The sequence below is a fragment of the Mastigoproctus giganteus genome, chromosome 2 (genome assembly GCF_048544385.1).
Source record: "Mastigoproctus giganteus isolate SK-2022 chromosome 2, ASM4854438v1, whole genome shotgun sequence".
NCBI lineage: Eukaryota > Metazoa > Arthropoda > Arachnida > Uropygi > Thelyphonidae > Mastigoproctus > Mastigoproctus giganteus.
The window spans coordinates 247,171,579-247,194,629 of record NC_143576.1 but is presented as its reverse complement, the minus strand read 5'-3'; the positions used below and the strand labels follow the sequence as shown (position 1 = coordinate 247,194,629).

The window sequence follows — 23,051 nt, the reverse complement described above, 5'->3', positions numbered from 1 at the left end:
ATAATTCCGACATTGTTTATTTGGATTGCAGAAACGCATTTGACTTAGTCCCACACAAGAGGTTACTTTATAAGCTGGAACAAGTTGGAATCACAGGCAAAAGGTGAATAGCTGGATGGCTTCAGGGTAGGAGGCAGAGGGTTGTGATAAATGGTTATTCCTCAGATTGGTTAATGTAAGAAGTGGGGTTTCCCAAGGATCAATATTAGGACCACTGTTGTTTTTGATTATCATAAATGACATCGATTAAGGGATAGAGGGCGTGATGTCTAAATTTGCAGATGATGTAAATATTGGTATTGGTAGAGTCGTTAATGATCACCGCCAAGCAGAGCTTTTTCAGAGTAACTTAGATAGACTTCAGAAATGGTCAGAAAAATGGAAGCTATCATTTAATCCAGCAAAGTGTAAGGTATTGCACATGGGGAACAGTAACCCCAAAATAACTTATACACTTGGCAGAGTTTAACTAAAGCCAGTAGTCGAGGAAGGGGACTTGGGTATTACGATACGGTCAGACATGAAGTTCTCAACATTGTAGACTGGTTGCAAGGAAGGCCCATGGTGTCCTATCGATGATTTATCGAACAATTGTTAGTAGGGATAAGGACGTCATAATCCCATCATATAAAGCTATTGTTAGACCACACTTGAAATACGTACTGTGTTCAAGTATGGAGACCGCACCTAAAGAAAGACATTGTGCTTCTTGAAAGGGTCAAAGACGGGTAACTCGCCTGGTGATATCGGCAAAATGGCGTCCATATGAGGAAAGACTTCGAATATGTGGGTTGCAGAACTTGCTAACTATGCACCCTAGAGGGGCATAAGTAAAATGAATTAGGACGAAATTTTCACGGTTATAAATGATTCTAGAACAAGGGGCAAAATTTCAAGTTACGGGGAGGGATGTTTAGACTGAATTGCAGGAAGTTTTAGTTTAGCCAGCGAGTTATAAATTACTAGAATAAGTTATATGGGCGGTAGAGGCTGACAGTTTGAGGAAATTAAAATGTCAGCTGGATTACCTAAGGGAGGAAGGGAACGCTTAGGTTGTCTATTCCCTTTTCTCTTATTAATTTTTTCTTATTATTATTATTATTTTATTTATTTTTATTTTATTTTATTATTTTTCTTTTTTGACTGGTGCAGCATAAACCATAGGCTTCCTGGCACCATGTGGCCATTGCTAATACTAATACTAAAGTCTTCAATCACTCTGCAAGTGCTGTACTTTTTTTGCTGTAGCTACTACTATACGTACACAGAAAACAACTCTTTGGAAGTCCGAGAGATCTTGTCCGTTCCCCATTTCTGATTTACTGATTTTCACATTAGTCTCGTCGCGAGTTTTATAGGGCTTTCTTGGACAAGCCACACACCATGTAATCTTCTAAATTGTATATTTTTGCATAGCTGGTTGAACAGATCCCAAAGTCCCATGGTTCTTATAAAGAGTACAACGGATTTTTGCAATCATTATGTTATTATCGAAACAGATTATACAGTATTTAATATTCAATAATGATATCGTCCGGAAAGTATAAATTTCAGCTTCAAATTTCATTTAAAAGTTTAAAATACAAATATTTTATCGCATAATAATACGATAGAATATTTACATTTACTGCGATTAAATCTGAATTAAATAGAAATTTGAATCCGTAATAGTAAAATGTTTTTTCCTCCACTTTTCATGGAACAGGTACTGACCTCGTCAGAAAAACATCTGCTATACACAGGCTGCAACTGAGTACAGTACTGTACACAGTCCCGTATTACCATTATCAAAAATACGCACATGCGCACTTCTCTAATGTGTATTTTAGTTTTATTTCTGTAGTGGCGACATATAATTTAAGATGTTTACTGAATGGCTTTCCTAAATCATTAAATGTAATCGCGTAGTTTGCAGGGATCACGAGACACATGCTGTGTTTACTTCTTAATGGTGCGTGAGATGTTGCCAAGTGCGTATCACATTTGCTACACTGGCTTGCTTTACATCACACAACCATGGAACGGATTTCACTAATATTCCAACAACGTTATTAATTGTAGCGTAGTTAACAGTTTCTCGAATAAGAGTTAAATGACAATAATTTATTCACAAGAAGTGCTGAGAATGATTGTCGAACGCAATGAATTGGTTTAGTAATGCCATTGACAAAATTACACAAGGAAGCAAGGTTTATGTACAACAGTTGTCACAGAGCTTTATATAGCTTTAAAGAGTAAATCGTGTACGAAACTAATCTTAGAAATCAGATGGCTTTATTCTTCTCCTAAGGTCAAACTGTCTTTACCTACAGAAGATATATTGCAAAAATACACTAGCGCGCCCCCTTGTAACGGGCGAATAATTCTAATACATTTTTACATATAGTTTTTGGCACTAAACTATTTTACTAGTATCTTAATAATTTGTTCGTGACAGTTTTTTATGTTTAAAAAATACTTTTTATATTTTTAATATTTTTAATAAATTTATAAAATATTATTGTTATGGATAATCCTTTAGTACCGAGGTAAAATTACAAAAAGATCGGAAATCTAAACTAGCGATAATTACTTCTCAACTGCTTGTGTATTAATGGAGGAGATTGATTAAAGGGACGTGAACATTAAAACTAGTTAAAATTAAATTGCATAGAAGAAAGTATACCTTTTTCAATGATCGACATATGGGTTTCGCTATATCAGGTAATTGGTGAACCAAGAGTCCGAACGGAGAACTTTTAAACCATCGTCAGTTGGTTCAAAATGGTAAGGAAGGGGGGTTTAAGAGAGTTTTTAAACTGCTTTAAAAACAAGAGCCAATGTACACAAAAAAAACAAACAAACAATTTTTCTTATTGCATTAACAACAAGACGATCAAAAAAGTTAGTTCTACCAAAAATTTGGGTATTTTCATCAAAGAATCATTTTCCTTTGATGTCCATGTATCAAACATTTGTGAGCGCAGCTAGCAAAAAACTAGGATTTCTTAAAACAATTAACCGAGACTTCAATCAATTGGCACTATTCATATTTCTTTACAAAATTTATGTTAGGCCAGCCCTAGAATATATCTCCCAGGTCTGGTCCCCACATGCAGCTTACCAAAAACAAGAAATTGAAAATATCCAAAAAAGAGCAATACAATATGTCTGTTTTAAAAATGGATTAGAATATAATGAGAAATCTTAACCAAGAGTGGTGTATATTCTTTGGACTTGAAACGCTGGAAGAGAGAAGAGACAAAGCCGATCTACTCCTATTTAACCAGCTGTTAAATAGTACCATAAATTGCCCTGACCTCGTCTCACAAATTAACTTCAACTCACCAAAAAGAGCTTTAAGAAACCATCCACTGCTTAAACCATCCTATGCAAGAACAAATTATGGATACTACAACAGGACTTCAAGATCAATCAACAATGCAAATCTGGAGATATCTGATACCCCTGGACACTTCAAGAGGCAACGGAAATTTGTAACCGCACTCGTCCCAAGCCTTTAAATTGCCCTTTCCTTCATTTATGTACCTTTTCCATTTTTTACTTGATGAAATTTGTATTCCAAGTCTCTGCTTTGGAGGTGCGTCACAGATTACCAGTATTTATCGATTCAGTAAAACAAAAAATAAAATAAATAAATAGCTTTAAGGGCAATACTCATCGAACTCGTACAATAACTTGTGGAATTTTCTTCAAGCTCGAAGCGATAACTCAAAACCTTCAACACACAGCCTCCACGTGTACGAAAAACTACATAACACATGCAAAACCTGTTTTGACCTTCATTCTTTCTTTCCTTTTACGCGACTTATTTATGACGTGAATAATTTCCTAATATCATTGAGAAGTTTTCATTTGGCTGAGACGTTTGCTTCAGGCTGCGTCTACCTGACCTAAATGACAACTTCGCCAGCCATTGAGACCTATAAAGAACACTAATAGGTTTACTAATCTTGATATAATGGACATCTACTAAAGTGTACCAACAAAACTACTTACACAAAGGATTTTCAAGGTAATGTTAGGCAATACATATTCTAGCGTCCAGGTCGTAAAAATAAAATACAGATTATTACCGAAATGACCCCAATTTCAAATAGCACAACCTAGGAAGGAAGACACACATGTCACAGGCAACCCACAATTCACATTTGTATATGTACACAATTCTGATAAGGCAGTGCGTTACATTTCAGGCATATTCTATTTTTAAATAACTAATTATCTTGTTACTAAGTAATTAACTAATAATATATAGAAAAATAACTGTTTTCACTACACTGCACACGCTTCACAACGTAATGTTCAGTCACTTTACTGTAATGTACTTATTTCATCCTCGTTCTTTAATAAAAATAGAAATACATATTTCACGGATCTTTTGTGATTTAAAAAAATGCAACATGTACCTCACTTCGTAATATTCAACTAACATTTTTGTAAGGTCCTTGAGGTTTGAAACAGATTCTCTCAGTTATGACAAGCTAGGGCTTGTTATTTGGGAGTATAAAACTCTGATGGAACTGATATTCAGGTGACACTTGAGTCAAGTGGACAGAATTTTGGCAAAATCCGGTCGTTCGGCGATACCCAAATCCTTGCTTGTCCCTTCACGATGGTGGGGCTGTTAGTAAATCTGGATATAACCCCCCATATGCAAATCCTGAAATACAGCACCTAGTACTGTATACTACAGGGGACCAAACAGGCGTGAACCAACGTAAACATGGGTCGAGGTGCAGCGTCCACACCACGCAGAGTCTCTCTGTTAATAGGTAATACTGTACTAGGTGATGGATGACTCTCATCAACCAGTACAATACCACCACTTTGCTTACTGGAGGCTTGAAGTGGCGAAACCCACGTTTAGTCTCTAGAACAAAGCTCCTGCATTCTCCCCTTCTCTTCCACCATGTGGCGTGTCTTTTCAGGTTATGACAAGCGTCATGGCGAGATCCGATCTACCTTACATTTCGAGGGTACACTTATAATACTGTGTTTGCAAGTTGATCGCTAGATAGTCCACCAGACAGAACCTACTGGTAACTCTGTAAAAGACATCCGGTCAGCTCGTACAGTGGTCGCCACTTTTTTTGGTCACGCACCCTTATTTTACTTAAAATCGACTAGCGCACGTCCCGGAATAAAAAATTAAATATATATGTTTAATATTTTTTAAAATTTATAAAAAATTTACATGGTATGCATTATATCTAGAATCATATATATATAAAATCACATATAATTTGAAAAGATCACAAAAGATTACAAGCACAATCCATCCTTTATTGATCTACATTTGTTCAGTAAGTTAAACGAGGATGGCAGATACACTCCGATTCTACTCTGACAAATATTATTACTAATATCAATTTATTTCCAAAGAAATGTCCCTTTACAGCTATAGCTAGAGGACACGGGTTACATGATAATAATGAATAAATATTGCCATACTATTTACAATCTATGTACAGAGTACTCAAATGAGTTAATACATACATGGCCTAAAACAGCATCTGATTACATAAATACAACATAAATATGTAGATACATAAATACAACAATAAGTGGGTAATATAGAATCACAGAAGTTATATCACCTAGAGTGTGACCATGACATATATATCTGCCAGAGAGGCAGATCTGTACGTTTTGTCCTTGCACAGCTTCTGACAGTCAAGGGATAACCCATTAAATATTTCCATGGAATTAAATGGAAACATGTTATCCAGGGAGGTCATGCTACGCAGCTTGGATCTGTATGGCAATGCGCTGGTATGACTTCTATTACGATCTGACGATCTAGCAATGATATCCCAGATAACAGGTGAGCTTCATTTTCCGGAGAGAAGCTGGGCAAAGATAACGAGGTTCCTGGAGATTATATGATACTTCCAAGGTAGCATATTTAGATTAGAGAGCATGCCAGATTTTGAGATTGTAGGTGCTAGGCATGCGATTTTATTTAGCCATTTTAAAATCCGGTACTGTATTCCAGGGATAGGAACCTGGTTTGGTATGGTGGAGGTGCCGAGGACCATATATAGTTGAGGCATACAACGGAATTAGGGTTATGCAACAGAGAATATAGTTAATGATAAGATACAGGTTATGGAAGTTGGAGTTCTCCTGTTTCACTGCCCATATAGCTGCATGTGTTTTTTTCCGAGTGGCATTAAAATGAGGCAAGAACGTAAGGTCTTTATCCCAGGTGAGGCCCAAATTTTTATGCTAGGTGACTTTTTTTAACTAGAGAGTTCCCAATCATGATGTTAACATCGTTTATATTTCTCTTTTTGGTGATAGTAAGTTGAGCAGTTTTTTCGTTGTTAATGGAGAGCCCAATCGCGTTAAGGTAATTTTCAAGTTGTAACTGTCGGTTGGAGATCACTGTGGTAGACTAGAGAGACTGGTGGCATTTTGTAACAACAAAGAACTTTATATCATCGGCATACGTGGTAAAGTTAGCATGATTTGAGAGGAAGGGTTCCAAGCGGCAAAGAGGGCGGCACAGAGAACCCCCCCCCCCTTGAGGGAGCCATCTGGAGCAGATAATTTGATGATGATGATTATGATATCTTATCCATAGGGTCCTGGTCTGTAAAAGCTTCTTAAGGAGATCTAATAGATGGCTAGAGATTTTGAAGTAATTGCCCAGTATGGCGCATAGTGCAGGAATGGACAGATTGTCGAAAGCTGCCTTGATGTCGAGAAACACAATATCGAGTTGTTCTTTGTTGCTTAATGTATGTTCTACTCTGAAAAGTGTATCCATGAGGTTGGCGATAGTGGATCGTCCAGATAGAATACTATGGAGGTATGGAGGGTTGTGGCCAAACAGGCCGCCGTAGCCTAGTGGTCAGGCGCGCGGGTGCATAAGTACACGTGCCTTGAGTGACCGGGGTTCAATCCCGTGACTGCTGAATACGGTGCTGTTTCTTGTATTCTGTCTATCTTGTTAACTCCTCTGACTGTTTGGTCGTCCCGGAGTATAAACAGAAAATTTATTTATTTATAAGATGGGTGAGAATAAGAAAGATGGCCTTTTCCATGATTTTGAGACCATGTCCACATTTTCCATGATTTTGAGAAAGGTGCATTCTACAGAAATTGGTCTGTAATCGTTGGGCGTTTTTGGATTAGACTTCTTTGGAATGGGAGAGACATAATATGTGTTCCAGATGGAAGGGTAAGCTCCTGTTGCGAGTATGGAGTTGTATGTATCAAGCAGATTGTCGATGATGTATGTCAGGGCCAGTAGTGGACTTGTTGGGAAGATTGTTGATGATTTCAATCAGGCGTTCCTTGGAGATGGCTGTTTTATCCAGTGGAGTTTGGTTTGATGGCGGATTGACCTGTATTAAGAGGATATAGTGGTGGAGGAGTCCGAGTAGTGTATGCGACGGACGTTATCGAGGCAGCGTTATGTCAAGGAGGTGGATATATTCTGCTGCGTGTATGCCATCTCCAAAAATTTCATTACTTCATACATGCCCCCCAACATTTTCGTTACTACTGAATACATCATGAATAATCAAACTAATAGAACAAACTTATCTGCGAAAAGATCTAAACCTCCCAAAAATCCCAATTATCGGTTGATTCAACCACCACTCATTTGAGTTGTCCAAATTATTCGATGTACGATTCCTTTCGCTTCAAAGGTGGTAGTTGTGCATATGATATTCACATGGAAGCAGCTGGTCGACACACGTGAGGTTTTTGCAATTACTAATGATCTCGCACAGCTTGTTCATTTACCTATCAGAATACCAGACAACCCTAACTACACAGCCAACACTCTCGATCTTTCTCTCACAAACAACCCGTTCAAGTAGGCGCCACAGGCTCATCCAGGGGAGAAGGGGTGGTCTGAGGAGGCTAAGGTCCCCGAGAATATTTTTTTATACAATATTATAGAAATGTACTGTCACAGCTGAGGCAAGCTACCAATAGGGAACGTAGCAGCATCTCCGAAACAAAATCTCTCAATTCGCTACTGATAGGTACTTCACGCACACTCTCCTATAAATATTAATACTTATTTGAAATTCAATATGGAGGAATTAAATTTAGAGAAGCTAATAAAAAAATAATTATAATAAAACCTTACCACAAATGGGAGGACTTCCCGACCACCTTCCATCTCGCTGACAAGTAACCGAGGCCTTACCAAGAAGAACGTAACCAGAATTGCAAATAAATGTCACCTCCTCGTCCTCATCATACACCTTTCTCCACGGTGAAGGCCGACCCTGGATGGGCGATCCTGGAAAACCACATTGAGCGCCTGGAAAAAAAGAATAATTTTACGCAAAACCAAAGTAATCATAATGCCAACGAGTTAATCCTGAATTACAGAAATGAATAAATCAGACTACTGAAATCGATAATAATTGAAATATAAAAGTTATTCCGAGGAATAGCAAAAATTATTGACAAAAATTCCCTGTTCAACGTAGACTGAGCGCTGCTGTATTGGTTGCCATAAAAACAGTTGCAATGCGGTTATAAACTGTCACAGAGTGGCTAGTGAGGTGACTTGTTGTCCTGTTTGGCGGTTTGGTAACAAATAATAATACTGTAATTACTATTTTGTTTTATCGTAAATGTCCCTATTCATGGAAACATACAGCTTGTGCACGAGGACAAGGTGTACCTTATGTAGTTGGAGGTGTTTACACTCTATGCCATTTTACTAATAATTATTATAGAAGAAGAGTTCCACAGAATATCCAAAACGTAGCCTATGAAGTTGCAGTAAACTGAGAGTACCGGATCAAGGGCTTTGTATCTTCTATATGTTTCAATAAAAGGAAAATTTTGTTACTACCAACACGTAACTACAGATCAGATAATTTGAAATACTACGAAAGCTGCCACACAATGCCCTTTAGTAATTATATTATATTTTAATTAATATTATATTTTAATTAATTAACAGATATAACAATTATCTGTATGTACTCAATGATCTCAAACGTTCCAGTAATGACCAATTTTATTCCGACGCTATATTTCATCCCACCTTATTATTCAGCCAGAAGTCTAATTAGAGTGTGGAGAAGGGAATCCAAAAAGTAAATAAAAATAAAATAAGAGAAAAAGACCGCGTACAACACCCTCGCAAGTACTGAGAGAGACCGATGGCCTTTTCGTCGTTCGATGAAACGATGCTGTGATTTCGGAAAGCCTTTATGTGGTTGGTAATTGCCCAAGGAAACAATATCCTCAATGCCACCCAGGTGCTATTAAAGCAAACGAGGGTTAAGTCCCATAACGGGTCTCCAGTTAACGATCCATTTCTCCCCATTGATGGAGCTCACTGTTTGTTCTTAGAGAGTTTTCACACTTGGCTAATAGCAAGGAAAAGAACCGAAAACAAAAGAGTGTAAAGCAGAACGACTTTGATGTTTCTGGTTGTTGCCCTTTACGTGTGTTTCTAATACCGGGGTTTTCTACTCGTTATGATTTCAGGAAAAGGCAAAACAAACAAACAAGAAAATGGTGTATATAAAAAGAAAAAACCTGCTTGTAAAAATTCCCAGATAAGTGCGAAACCAATTGGAGAAGATAGACTGGCTGCCAAAGAAAGGCGCCGAAGAGTCTGGGAGCCCCTCGTCAAATGAAAAGAGGTCATTCCCATCTATAGACAAATCTCGACGACCAATAAAAGAATTCCACACATCCTCTGGTATTTGAATTTTGTGAACAATTTAGGGTATTGATATTTTGCCAACAAAAATAAATAAAATAAAATATAAAAATAAATAAATAATAATAAAATATATGCATGCTAAAAAATCATTTCCCAGCAACTTCCGGAAAACTCTTAATAACTCAAAAACGGGCGTCGACCAGAAATAATTTAATAAAATAAAAATCTTGGAAGTAATCAAGATAGTTCTTCTTATTCGTGCTAGATGGCACTACAACAATACCAAAGTGCGTTGTCCTTTTGTTATAATTTTAGTCTCCGTTGTTTTTTAGCACGCCGGAAGTGAAAAGAATGAGTGCAATCTCGTGAATCGACATTCTATTTTTAATTCAGACAATAGAAGGCCATTGCCTTCCTTCTTCATCTCCTCTTGTTCTAAAGGAATTTCTTTCGAACCCACCCTCCTCTGATGAACACAATACGTTGCGGCTACCAATTAAATCGAAGCGCCCGATTATGTTATTTTTAATAAGATAACATCTTCAAGGAATAATGAATCAGAATCTCACAGAAAGAGAACCACCAATTCTGTCGAACAAACAGCTTCTGAAGGTAACTGCTCTTCCTTAGAATCTTATCTTTTAGTACTGGAGTGTGATGATATCAATATCCTTCCTGTAGCGTCATATTTATTGTTGAGTTCATCGCTTCTACAGATGCCTTCTCTCGTACTCCTCTATGTTATGTTTTTTTTTTTCTCTCTCTCTCTCCGTGCTGTCAGTATTTCCAGCTTTCTGTTTTTATCTCTCCCTCTCTGCTTATCTTTTATTTATATATCTGCTATCTAATCATACATCTTTTTTCTCCCAAAGCACCCTTCAAAGCTCTCAAGGTGTCCAATTCCATCTTGCGGTATGAATTTCTTATAATACTATATATTATTATTATAAATATAATAATTATTATTATTTTTTTTGTTTTGCTACATATTGACACAGTGCATACCCTTTGTAAATTGTGTGAATGTTCCAAAGATTGGTTGATTTCTTATAGGGTTTTTTTAAGCATAGGGGCTTAGGCCATATTGTTCCCGATATATTATGTCTGTAAACTGCGTGTGTTCTGTGGTTGATTTGCCTGTTTGCTGGACGAAAAACCATGCTACCCTCGCCTGAGACCAAATAACCAAGCCACGTTGTGAAAAAGTCCATAAAAATTCCTCACGCCATCGACGGAATTCGGATTCAGGTCTTTTCCACTCGGTGTGGTGAGGACGATGATTCTCCAAACCGTGCTAACTGGGACTGTTTTAATTTATTCGTTATTTCGCGGGGAGGGGGTAATTTTCAGTTTGTTTTTTTTTATCTGGTTAATTTCGGGTGATTTTTTTCTATTAAAAAAGAACACAACTCATATGAACAATAAAACTTTTTTAAGAACTGATTAAAAATCACACAAGGACTGTCCCATCTCAACTTTATAATGATGGGTATACGCGAGACGAAAAAACCCGAAATAATCCACGAAGGGAGAACCCTACTTAGCGAACCCTGTCCGCCTGAAATTGGCCAACTGCAATCCTGATTGAAAATCCCCTTAAGAATTCCTACAGTCTCGAACAGGATTCGAGTCCACACCTCTTCAATCGAGTGACGAAACCTCTATACCGTCACGGAGGTTAATTCTGGGAAAAGGTACAGAAGAGGAGCAGAGAAGGAAAGACAGACGAAGTAAAACCAGAATAGCCGACTCACTGCTGAGACGAACCAAACCCTTAATTAAATCTTTTTCATCCACACAATTTCGTTCAGGGTGTGAATCGGTCACCTTTCACCTGAAACCAAAACGGACAATAGAGGGCGTCCCGTTTCGTCGAAGGTGTTTTCGAGTGAATCATTTACAGCGAATGATTTCTAGGTGGGCAACGTGAAGGCAGAGTCGATGAAGCCACAGGTTGTGGAACACCAATCTCCACCCATCGCCGGATTTGGGAGGGACGCAAGAAAAGAAAGAAGTGTTCAGTATGCCTTCCTTCCCTTCCAAACGTTAGAGATCTCGCAAGATTAACAAACCGTAACACCTGTCTACTTCTTTGCGCCTTTCCGCAACGTTAAGGCTGCAGTGCATACAAATGAGCCCAGGACAGAATCAGTGTGTAAAAGCACCTATTCATGGAACCTGATACAGCTTGTACGTAGCAGAGGTGGACAAAAGAGATAAAAGGAAAGATGGCTCGTCTTTCATTCATTCGTGTTTCGTCTTAATATGCACCACAATAATACTTGTCAACTTAATATACGACACTTCCGTATGCATTTCTTATAATGTGATATATGCTCTGTTTGCTTAACAATCCGAGTTGAACCAGCTGCAGTTATAGGGCTGACATATCTGTTTCTGTGACATTTTTCATGTTGACATCGTTAGAGTTTAAAAAAAAATCTCTTTTCAAACCAAAATAAACATTTTTTAAAAAAATCAGCTTATTCTATGAGATAACCACGTGAGTTTACTGTTTTGGTAATTAAATAGGTCGCAGGTTGGAACCTGCGACCTATTTAATTACCAAAGTACCTACCTATTTAATAACCTACCTCTTAGTCGCAGGTTGGAACCTGCTCGCCGTGACAAATCTGGCATTTGTCACGGCGAGCAGGTTCCAACATGCGACTTATAGAATTCTCCCCGAACTGAAAACTGGGTTATAAAATATTAACGAAAAATTAATATTTTTCGTCATTTATTAAACCTTTCGATCGACAATTGGTTTTATCCTCAGAAAAGAAGGGAAATGGCATGGCGAGATATCTGGTGAGTAAGGTAGGTACGCGCGTCACCTAAGGGCGGATCCAAGAGACAGCAGAATCAATAATCTCCCCCTTACTGATCCACAACTGGCGCCACCAAATATTATTTTTAATTACACAATGGAATTTTATGCTAAGCGCTTGAAATAGAAAAACTATTTTATGTTTATATAGTAAATTCGCGAAGATGTGGGAAACCACCGATGGCGCCTTCAACAAAACACTATATATAGGAAATTTAATATACACTGAGTGATGACTGAATTATGACCAGCTACCTCCACTAGCTGATTTTTTTTTTTTTTTTTTTTAGTAGGGTTTGAGGAGCATCAGCGACTAAGACCACATTGCGACTAAGACCACAGTGAAACTTCTCCTAACGGACACCTCTCGTTAACGGACACCTCTCTACAACGGACATTTTCAAATTCCCCAACTCACCTCCATTGGTTTTAACGTGTTTGCAGCTTCTGTCTAGCGGACATTCTCTGTAACGGAAGCGGACAGGCAATCTGCACTGTTTCGTTGAGATTAGCACTTAATTTGATCTCCCCATAACGGACAGCGGGCGAGCTCACGGCCCTTTTTCTAGGAACGTTTCTTCCACGTTGCCTCAATCGTGTGTTTATTTTCTATTTCCGATTCTCTGAATTTTATCAAGGTTTACGTCGCGGTTCTAAACCCTTTTTCAAGAATTTTAAGGCACGTGTAAAACTTCTGATGAATTCGGTGTGTGCAGGGGGGGGGTGAATATGGTCGGCCTTTCGTCTTTTCAGTTTCAGTTTTCAGTTTTGTTCCGTGTCGTGTGAAGTGCACAATGTCTTCTCGTAAACATTTAACTTTAAAAGATAGTCGAACTCATTAATGCGTATGATCGGCAAAAAAAAATAGTGTTCGCAATCACGCTGCAAAATTCAAAATCGGGAAGACGCAGGTAAGCGACATCCTAAAGAAAAAAAATTAACTGCTCAAACAATTTTGGCAACACGGAAATAATCAGGTTCAAAAATCATTCCCGAAAACTGTTGGACTGTTGGACTAAAAAAATTCCCATTAATGGGCCTATTATTAGGGAAAAGGCTTTGGAGGTTGCGAAATCTATGGGAGTAAATGAGTTCAAAGCTTCTGTGGGATGGCTAGACAAGTTCAAAACTCGGCATAAAATTTCTTGGAAAACCGTAAGTGGTGAAGGTGGATCTGTTGATACTGGGGTTGTAACAGAGTGGACCGTCAAATTGGAAGATTCATGTCGTGATTTTGAAGCTAAGGATATTTACAACTGTGACGAAACAGGGTTGTTTTTTTTAAAAGCTCTTCCTGAAAACACAATGAGTCTAAAAAACGAAAAGTGCCAGGGCGGAAAAATTTCTAAGGAACGCTTGACTGTACTATTGTGTACAAATATGCTGGGAAACTTTGAACAACCTCTTGTTATAGGAAACCCACAAAATCCTCGTTGTTTCAAGGGCATAAAGTTGAATCTTTTGGATGTTGACTGGAAGTCTAATAAAAAAGCGTGGACGAGATATCATGAGCGAATGGATAAGTCACTTTAACCAAAACATGATTCGTCAAAACAGAAAAATTATTCTTTTCATGGATAATGCTGGATCTCACCCGCACATTGAATTGTCCAACATTCAAATCGTTTTTCTGCCACCAAACAGATCTGCAGAGTGTCAGCCCTTGGATCAAGGGATAATAAAAAATTTTAAACTTCACTACAGAAAACGTGTTTTAAGACATCTCATTGCAAACGTGAACGATGTAACATGTACGAGTGACCTTGCAAAGAAAATCAATGCGATTCAATGGATTTCCTCTTCAGTAAACGCAATTAGAAAATAAACTGTCGTGAACTGTTTTGTAAAGTCTGGCTTCTCAAACGCAAAAATTGAAGTTGTGAATAGCAATGTGGAGCACCAAGAAGAACAAGAACTTCAACATCTATTGATAATGTACGATACTTCCGCTACAAGTGACCCTGGCTACAAAGATATAGACTCGAACCTCACTACAGAAGATGGTGCTCTAGATATCAACGACATTATCATCGATATTTTTCAAGAAGTTCCTCATGAGGATGAAGAAATGGAAGGAGGTCATTCTGTCGAAGAACATATTAACGACGAACCACCGATGAAAATAGAAGAGGGGCTCATACAGATCAATCGTTTAAAAATGTTTTTCGCCGCTGAAGAAGATACTGAAGGACTTTCGATGGTTTCTTCGCTCCAAACAAATGTTGAAAACAAAATTATCAGCCGGAAGAAGGTGCAGAAGAAAATAAGTGATTACTGTATGCATTTTTCTTAAGATAAAGTCATAATATGCATAGCACAATTGTATGTATATTATTTACAAAAATATTGTGCAAAATCTGTATATATTTTAATTTAATTTTACATTAAACGTTTAACGATTTTTCTTTATCTCTTGTGTATGTAATTGTATATTATTTACAAAAATATTGTTCAAAATCTGTATAAATTTTAATTTAATTTTACATTAAACGTTTAACGATTTTTCTTTCTTTCTTTTTTTTTCTCCCTCAGACTTCTTGTTAGCGGACACTTTTCTCTAACGGACACATTTTCGTTCCCCATGGCTGTCCGTTAAAGGGAAGTTTCACTGTATATTGTCTGTAAATTGCGTGTGTTCTGAGGTCGACTTTCTGATTGGTTTGACGAAAAATCCAAGTTTCCGGGAGAAAAAACCGTGCTACCCTCGTCCTGGACCGACTAACACAGCCACGTTGTGAAAAAAAGGCCCTTAAATTCCTCCCGTCATCGACTGGACTCGAACTCAGGTCTTTTCCACCCGGTGAGAGGAGGACAGCGATCCTACTAACTGTGCTACCCACGAGGGCTTGACTTCACACAGATGTCTGAGACGTCTGTAGAAATCTACAGCTATTCTGCCTGAAAAGCTTTCCGCAGTGTTGGAATAGATGACGGTTGCGTAACCATACGCCTCAATTCCCGTTCCAAAACATCGAACAAATGTTCAACTGGATTGAGGTGAGGCGAATTTGAAAGCCAATCAAGATGCGGGATATCTTCACTGTGTTCCTTCAGACAACTCATCCACAGTGCGGGCGGGCCCGATGACATGGCGTATAATAAACTTCTTGGAAGATCCTGTTTCTGTCCGGGAAAACAAAATGCAACATACCAGAGTACACGTGGTCTCCTAAGAGTGAAACATTGGTCCACACACACTAAGGTCCTGGTTCTTGCCAGAAAAACATGCCCCATATTAAGCAACCACCGCCACCTGGCTAGATAGTGGGCACCATGCACGACGGGTCCATGGACTAAAGTTGCTTACAACACACGAAGGCATCAGTCGGCGTGTTACGAAAAACCAAATTATGATATTAGGGTCCTCTGTAGATGATTACATCTACCCGTATATTTATTTTGGCTTTAAATTGGTGTTCTCTCTGGTCGATTTGTTTGATTGCTGGACGAAAAAAACCCCAGGTTCTCGGGAAAAAAACCTTGCTATCTACGCCTGAGACCGACTAACTCAGCCACAGAGAAAAAAAGGAGATTCGAACCCGAGCCTTTTCCACCCGGTGTGGGGAGGACGGTGACGATACCAGTGTGCTACCGCGCAGACGTCGGCGTGTTACAGAGAGAGTACAGAGTACTCTCTCTGTAACAGAGTATTTTTTGGGTCTAACGGCACCAGGGATTTACCCCATCTCCGCGTATGTTCTTTGTATCGAGGACAGTACGCTGTCAAGGCCAGAGGTTTAAAAGTGTGTGGATCATGTATTGTGTAATATGTTGTGCCCCTTGTTCCTCTGGCTTGTTAGCCGCCAGGCCCCAGATGGGACCTGTCGTTTACGTACTCCGCCACGTGGAGGCCAGCCAGGTGTTCCCTTATAGTTTGCTCTGGCAGGTCCTACCACCTATTTTCCTGAGATTTCAGTGGCTAGGACCTAAAAAAAAAAAAAAAAAAATTAAAAAAAAAAATAATAATAATAATAATAATAAAATAAAATAAATAAATAAATAAAAAAAAAATAGAAAATAAAATAATAATAATAAAAAAAAAAAAAAAACATTAAAATAATAATTCTTCTTTTCTTTTGGGCACAGATGGTACATTATACGCAACTTAGAGGGGCTATACGGGATAAGCGCTGGAGGTAATAATATTTCCTAATGGATCGGTCATGAATTTTGGTGTTTTAAATTTGTACGTGTGGGGCAAGCGCTGTTGTAAAGAGAAAGATGGGAGGGGAGGTGGAAGACTGGGGGGGTTGGAAATTGGAAGTAAGGGGTCTATAGGGAAGATGACCCCTGTTGAAATAGTGGGGCATGCCCATGCCCCACCAGAGGAGAAAGAGGGGTGGCAGGAGGGGGAGGAGACAGCAGGCCGTCCCCTCCCCCCACTTGCTAGGGAAAGAGGAGTAAAAAGCAGGCTAGACAGAGCCAGGGCACTATGGCTGTATGGCATCATAAGATGTAATCTTCAAGGTCCGAGTCCAAGTTGCAATCTTCGTCTTTGCATTGGTTCAGTGGTGGTCCAAGTCCAGAAGTCAGGTCCAGTTCGTCACGCTCATGTGTTGTATCTGCCTCAGGTGGTCATTAGTTCAGAGTTTCGCAGTCTTTCATAGGTTAGTGATATGTGGCAGGGATCTTTGTCTTTCAAAGAGTTCGCGGACAAAGACGGTGAAAGCCCGGTAATTATCTTCTTCTTGCAATATTATTTCTTCTCTGTTTTTTAGCAAGGAGTTGATGCGTGTATATAGCTGACATCTGAGGTCCTCGTAGTTGTCACAGTCATGGATAAGATGTTCCCATGTTTCCTCCTGACCGCAGTTACAGCTCGGGTTGTCAGAGATTCCCAGCTAGTAGAGTTTCCCTCTGAAGGAGCCATGTCCCGTAAGAAGGAAGGTGGTGTGCAAGCCAGGGGAAAACCAGGACGGGGAAATAGGATATACCCTGCTGACATCGGGTATAAATTTTTTGGTGACTTGCCCTTTTGTGGTAAGATTCCATCTATTTTGCCAGATAGATTGCAGGTGTTCCGTTAACCTCTTCTTTTCTGAGGATTTGCTTTTTTGTGGATCTGTTGTGTAACCTAGATAAGTTGTGGTTCTTCCTTTCGAATGTTGGTGTAGCAGCCCACAGCGGACAATCTCCAGGTCCAAGGGAAGGAAGCCTGCCAGGACCTGGAGCGCATGGGTGCTCACCGTGCAGCAGGCTCTAGTTGTTGTCAAAAGTATGGATCGGTGGATCGACTCCAGCTTTTTCTTGTTGACTGCTGTGTTTGCTTTCTGATACCAGGCACCTGCACCATAGGAAAGGATAGGGATGAAGAGGGCTTTGTATAGAAGAGAGAGGGCCCTCTTCTTTAGTCCCCAGTCCCTGCTGGTGATTTTGGTTATCAGGGCCGAGAGCCTTCTTGTTTTCGTTCTGAGGTAACAGAGATGAGATGTGAAGTTCAAGTTTCGGTCTAGTGTTATTCCTAAGTATTTTAGTTCCTGTTTGAGTTTGATGGTCGCTCCATTTATTTTGATTAGTGGAGGTCTACCAGGGTCAAGGGTACCCCTGAGGAGTATTGAGTTTGTTTTTTCGGTTGAGATTGTTAGAAGATTCCTCTTGGCCCAATCCTGTAGCATTTGTGTGGCATGATTGCCTATGGCCTCCAGTTGAGCCCTGCTGTCTGCTTGAAGCATCATAATCAGATCATCAGCGTATGCCTGTGTAATGACATTTGGAACATCCAGGTTTAAAAACTCATCAAGCACCAGGTTCCAGAGGAGCGGCCCCAGGACGGATCCCTGGGGGCAGCCCCTGTAAACCGGTCTGGATACAGAGGTAAAGGGAGTGCTGACAGTGATTCTTCGGTTTTCCAGGTAAGATTTCATGCAGCGAAATAGATTTGATGGGATTTCAGCCCGTCGGAGCCTGGCCAGAACGCTGGGCCACCAGAGGGAGTCAAAGGCTCCAGCGAAGTCAATTGAGATGATGAGGAAATATTTCCTATTACAGTTTCTGACTGCATCAATGATCCTCTCGAAGGCATCAGTGGTGGAGCATCCCCTCCTGAAACCAAATTGGTTTCTTGACATCAATTGAGCATTCTGGTGACGGTTTTCAATTCTGTGGTAGATAAGTCGCTCAACGAGCTTGCTCAGCATCGACAGCAGAGCGATAGGCCTGTATGAGCCTGGCATGTCCTGGGGTTTAGTGGGGTTTTTCAGAATAAGTCTGACTCGGGCTGTCTTCCACGAAGTTGGAAAGAAACCCTCTGTGAGGCATTGATTTGCTAGGTTTAATATAGTATCCGGTATAATTTCCACTGCCTTTTTTAGTATTTCCGGCTCTATTTGATCTTCACCGGGAGTTTTTCTGTTTTGCATTTTGGCTGCAGCTATGTTGAGTTCCGTTATCGTGAAAGGAGGCTCCACTGTCTGGGTGGTGTATTTATCATTCTCCTCGCAGAGAGTTCTCTGTTCATGCGTGTGTGGAATTGTTGAAGGTAGGAGGATATGGTCCAATATATTATTAATGGAAGAGTGCCAGGATCTAGTGTATGTCCCTTGAGGTGTTAAGGTGGCAGCAACGACTTCTCCCCTGGGCAATTTACTGGTGGTGATTTTATATACCAATCCCCAGGGGTCTGCATTTCCCACTGTGGAGACAAAGTCTTCCCAGGAGTATCTCTTTCTTGTTTTAATTTGAGCCGTATATTGGTTCCTGACCTCCCGGTATTGCTGTCTGAGTATGTCAACCTCTGCTTGGGGCCAAGATCTGCGTGCCCTTTGGAACCTTTTTCGGGCATTATTCACTCGCTGTCTTATTGCCTGGAGTTCTGGTGACCACCAGTGGACCACTTTGGGAACGGGCTTCTTCTTCCTGATGGCTGTGTTTGCTGCTTCAGTTATAAGCTGCGTTACTTTTTGTTGGTGTTGGTCAGGATTGAGATATTTTGGGTCGAAATTTCTGGCTTTTTCCATCAATGTTTGTTGGAATAAGTTCCAGTCTGCTTTTTGGATGGCGTATCTTGGCGAGAGGAATCTAGGTGGATGCTGTGCTACGAGGGAGTGGTGGAGGTCAAAGGTTAGGACTCTGTGGTCTGAGGTAGTCCAGTGTTCTTGTACCACCCAGGGGGAGAGATGCCCAACAATCGATCGAGTGGCCAGAGTTACATCTATATTTGACTCCCATAGTGTGCTGGAGAAAGTTGATGGTTGATTAGGTCTGTTCAGAACTGCTAGATTACTGTTGGAGATGTAATCCTCCAGGCGCTGACCATTTCTGGCACCCCCACGGTCTGGTCTCTCACTGTGCCAAGCAGGGGATCTGCAGTTGGCGTCCATTCCTACTATGAGTTTGGCATTCTGCATTTGTAGTTGGATATTTTGCAAATATCTTGTTACGGGCAATATATCTTCTCCCGGACGGGCATATATAGAGGTGACATAAAATTCCCCTAGCGGTGAGGCTATATGGGCACATACGGCCCAGTTTGTACATAGGTCTGAGATCTTGGTTACCATGAGGTCAGGATTCCGGACAGCGATGGCAGCCCACGGGTTGTCTCCATCAACTTGTACGATCTTGTAATGTAGGGGGTAGCCTTTTACTTCTTTGTTGTAGGTGTAAGGCTCCTGTAGCATTAGTATGTCATAATTTTCTTCCATGGCTTTTTTAGCCATTTGTGCGGCAACAGCCTTAGATCTCTGAGCGTTGTGCTGTGCGAATTTGATCTTTGTTTGATTATAGTGATTCCTGTTATTCCCCATAGTCGGTTCTGTTTTGTTGTGCACTCTTAGCCTTTATGTAGATTGGACACTTATTATCCCGTAGTGAGTGATCAAATGGCAGCTTCTTTTCTTTACAATTCACACAAATTGCAGGTTCTGCTTTCCTGGGGCAAAATGCGAATTCATGTCCGATGTCTGCACAATGCCCACAGGTAGGCTGTGTTTGCTTACAGGTGTGGGTTGTAGCATTTGGGAACAGCCACATGCTCACGAAAACGATGGCTGCCCCAGTTTATATAGATTCTTGTTTGTTGGCTCAATGATTTCCAGGCCGCTGCTGAGAGCTCTATGATCCAATTTATGGCATTTCCGTTTCTGGATTTAGTTTTATATTTCGGCATAATGTGTTGCCCTGATTCTTCCTCCATGAGTGTCTGCTTCAAGTTTTTGCAGTATATTTCCTCTGTTAATTCTTCTGCCGTTGTTTCTTTGTCTACATCAAATACAATGATGCTTGGCCCTTTCCGTCTAGGAGGCTCTGCTAGGAGTCCCAGCGTTGGAATTTTGGGGTTGCTGAATATACCTTTTATGTCCTCCGCGGTTTCAGTTTCAGTTAACACCCCTACGTTTCTTGTTTTCCGAATAGATCTAATCTTAGTATGCTTGAAGTCACCCTTCAGTTTTTCTACTATTGTTTGTTTTACTTCTTCACTGGTCTTGTGTGTTTCTGTAGAGGCTGGCTTTAGTACAACTAGATGCTGTTTTGGTATGAGGGTTTTTCTCTGTGCTGTTGTGGTTCGGTTTGTAATGGTGCTTTCATTTGGCTTGTTTAGGTTGGTCCTCAGCGCTTGGGAGTAGGTAGGGACGCGCTGTAGCATTTCCTTTGCCCTACTGTTTTGATAGACTTGAAGTTTGGCTAAGGCAACCTCTTTTTCCAAGTTGGTCTGGACTAGGATTGTCTCCATTTTCATCCATAATCCCACTATTTCCCCCCGGAGTGCAGTCGTAATCCTATTATGTTGATCTTTAAATAGGCTTTCTAGGGCAGTCCTTAGAATAAGAGACTGCTCCAGTGCAGTGCCTTCAGGCAGTCTGGGATCCAGTGGGGTTTCTTGTTTTTCCTGCCCTTTTTCTGTCACATTTTCTTGTTGGGAGATAGTCTGCTCCGTTTGGTCTTTGTTCTCGCTTTTGGAGCGGGTTTTCATCTCCGATCTGGGAGCTGTGGATTGCTTACCCTTTCTCTTTGCTGTGGATGCTGTTAGGGTACTGTCCAAATCTTCGTTATTCTCTATAAGTGTTGGGTCATCGTTATTTATAGCCTTTTTCAGAGGCGTACTTGGATTTTTCGATTTTACGGCCAGGTCCGGATTATCGGGATTGTTTCGGTTTATCGGTTCCATATTTTCCCCGAATGAAGAGTTCTGAACGGCAACTACTGAATTGCTTAGCTGCAGGAGTGCAATGCTTAGTGCAGATTCTGTTTAAGCTTGTTGACCTAAGCTTGTCAGGTGGGGGGGGGGGGAGAGATCTCAACCCTAATCACCAAAATACCTGGATGTTGTGCTTAGTTTATTATTCGTTCTGGGAGGTCAGCACTGTGCACATTATTATCTATATTCTCAATATCATGATGTAGTGACATTACCTGGCTTTTATTAATCCTGTGTTAAATATATTTAGTACCCCTAAAATGTTTTGGATATAGATGTCTTGAAGTAGCAAGTAACTCGCACTAACGGTCACTCAGACACGGTCGGCGTGTTACACCAGGTATTTGGACTCATCCGACCAGTACACTGATTTTCAGTGCTCCAGTGTTCAAGCAGTGTGTTGCTGACACCACAGCATTCGCCGTCGACTATGATCTGAGGAAAGGATCGTCTGCTGTGGAACCCTATATGTCTGAGTGTGCAGCACATCGTAATTTGGGATATTGTCTTTGTATGGAACCAGTCTGGGCGGGTAGCACCGTGGTATCGTCACGGTCCTCCCCACATCGGGTGGATGGCGTGAGGAACGTTAGTGGAAATTGTGTTTAGGGTAAAATGGCACCAGGGGTTTCCCCCATCTCCGCGTAGTTTACATTGTGGGTGTACCACTTGACTGGAAATGCCAGAGATTTAAAAGTGTATGGACTCTGTATATGTGTAATGTCATGTACCGTTGTTCTTCTGGTCCTTTAGCCACCAGATCCCTGCTGAGGGCCGACGTTGCCCCACTTTCGCCCAGTGGAGAAAGACCAGGTACCCAGTAGTACATAGTTCACTCTGGCAGGTTCTGCCATCTAATTTCCTGAGATTTCAGTGGCTAGGACCTAAAAAGAAAAATAAAATTGATGCGATCGCGCAGTGGGGAAGCGCTAGGAGAAGGCAAAAATGATGGGCTAAATTGATTTTAGATTGTTGAGTTTAGGTTGTGTGGGGTGTTCACTGGCATCCAGGCAGAGTAGGGGGGAGACTGAAGGCTGGGGGAATAGACAGAAATATGGAGCTGATAGGGAAGATAGCTCCAGTTTACAGTGGGACATACCCATGCCCCACCAGAGGGAAAAGAAGGGGGACAGCAAGCCGTCTTCTCCCCCCCCGCTGGGGAATGGAGGAAAGTAGGTCAGACAAGGGAGCTGGCCCAGATCGTCAAATAGGGCGTAGATGCAGAGATTGCAGTTCGGTCGATGAAGAGTCAGGGGTGGACCTTCCAGGTAATGTCCAGTTCTCCGGACTAGAACCGGTTCGAGTCAATAGTGGTTCTGCTTGGTCAGTCATAGAGAGTCATACATGGGAATGAGTCCCGTCCATGTATCAATGTTTAGGAGAACTGAAATTCTCCTCTTGTTTTTAGATCTATGATCATTAAATAT

The 23,051-nt window shown here is 40.5% G+C and overlaps 1 protein-coding gene across 1 annotated transcript in view; it reads right to left on the bottom strand.

Annotated features, from left to right (window-relative positions):
- The window catches only part of LOC150090350 (CUB and sushi domain-containing protein 1-like), an 81,544-nt gene that overhangs the window by 28,261 nt on the left and 30,232 nt on the right, over window positions 1-23,051 (bottom strand). The window contains exon 2 of the mRNA XM_090389826.1: window positions 8,114-8,290. Within this exon, the coding sequence (XP_090245952.1) occupies window positions 8,114-8,290 (177 nt within the window). The remainder of the gene's footprint in view (window positions 1-8,113; window positions 8,291-23,051) is intronic.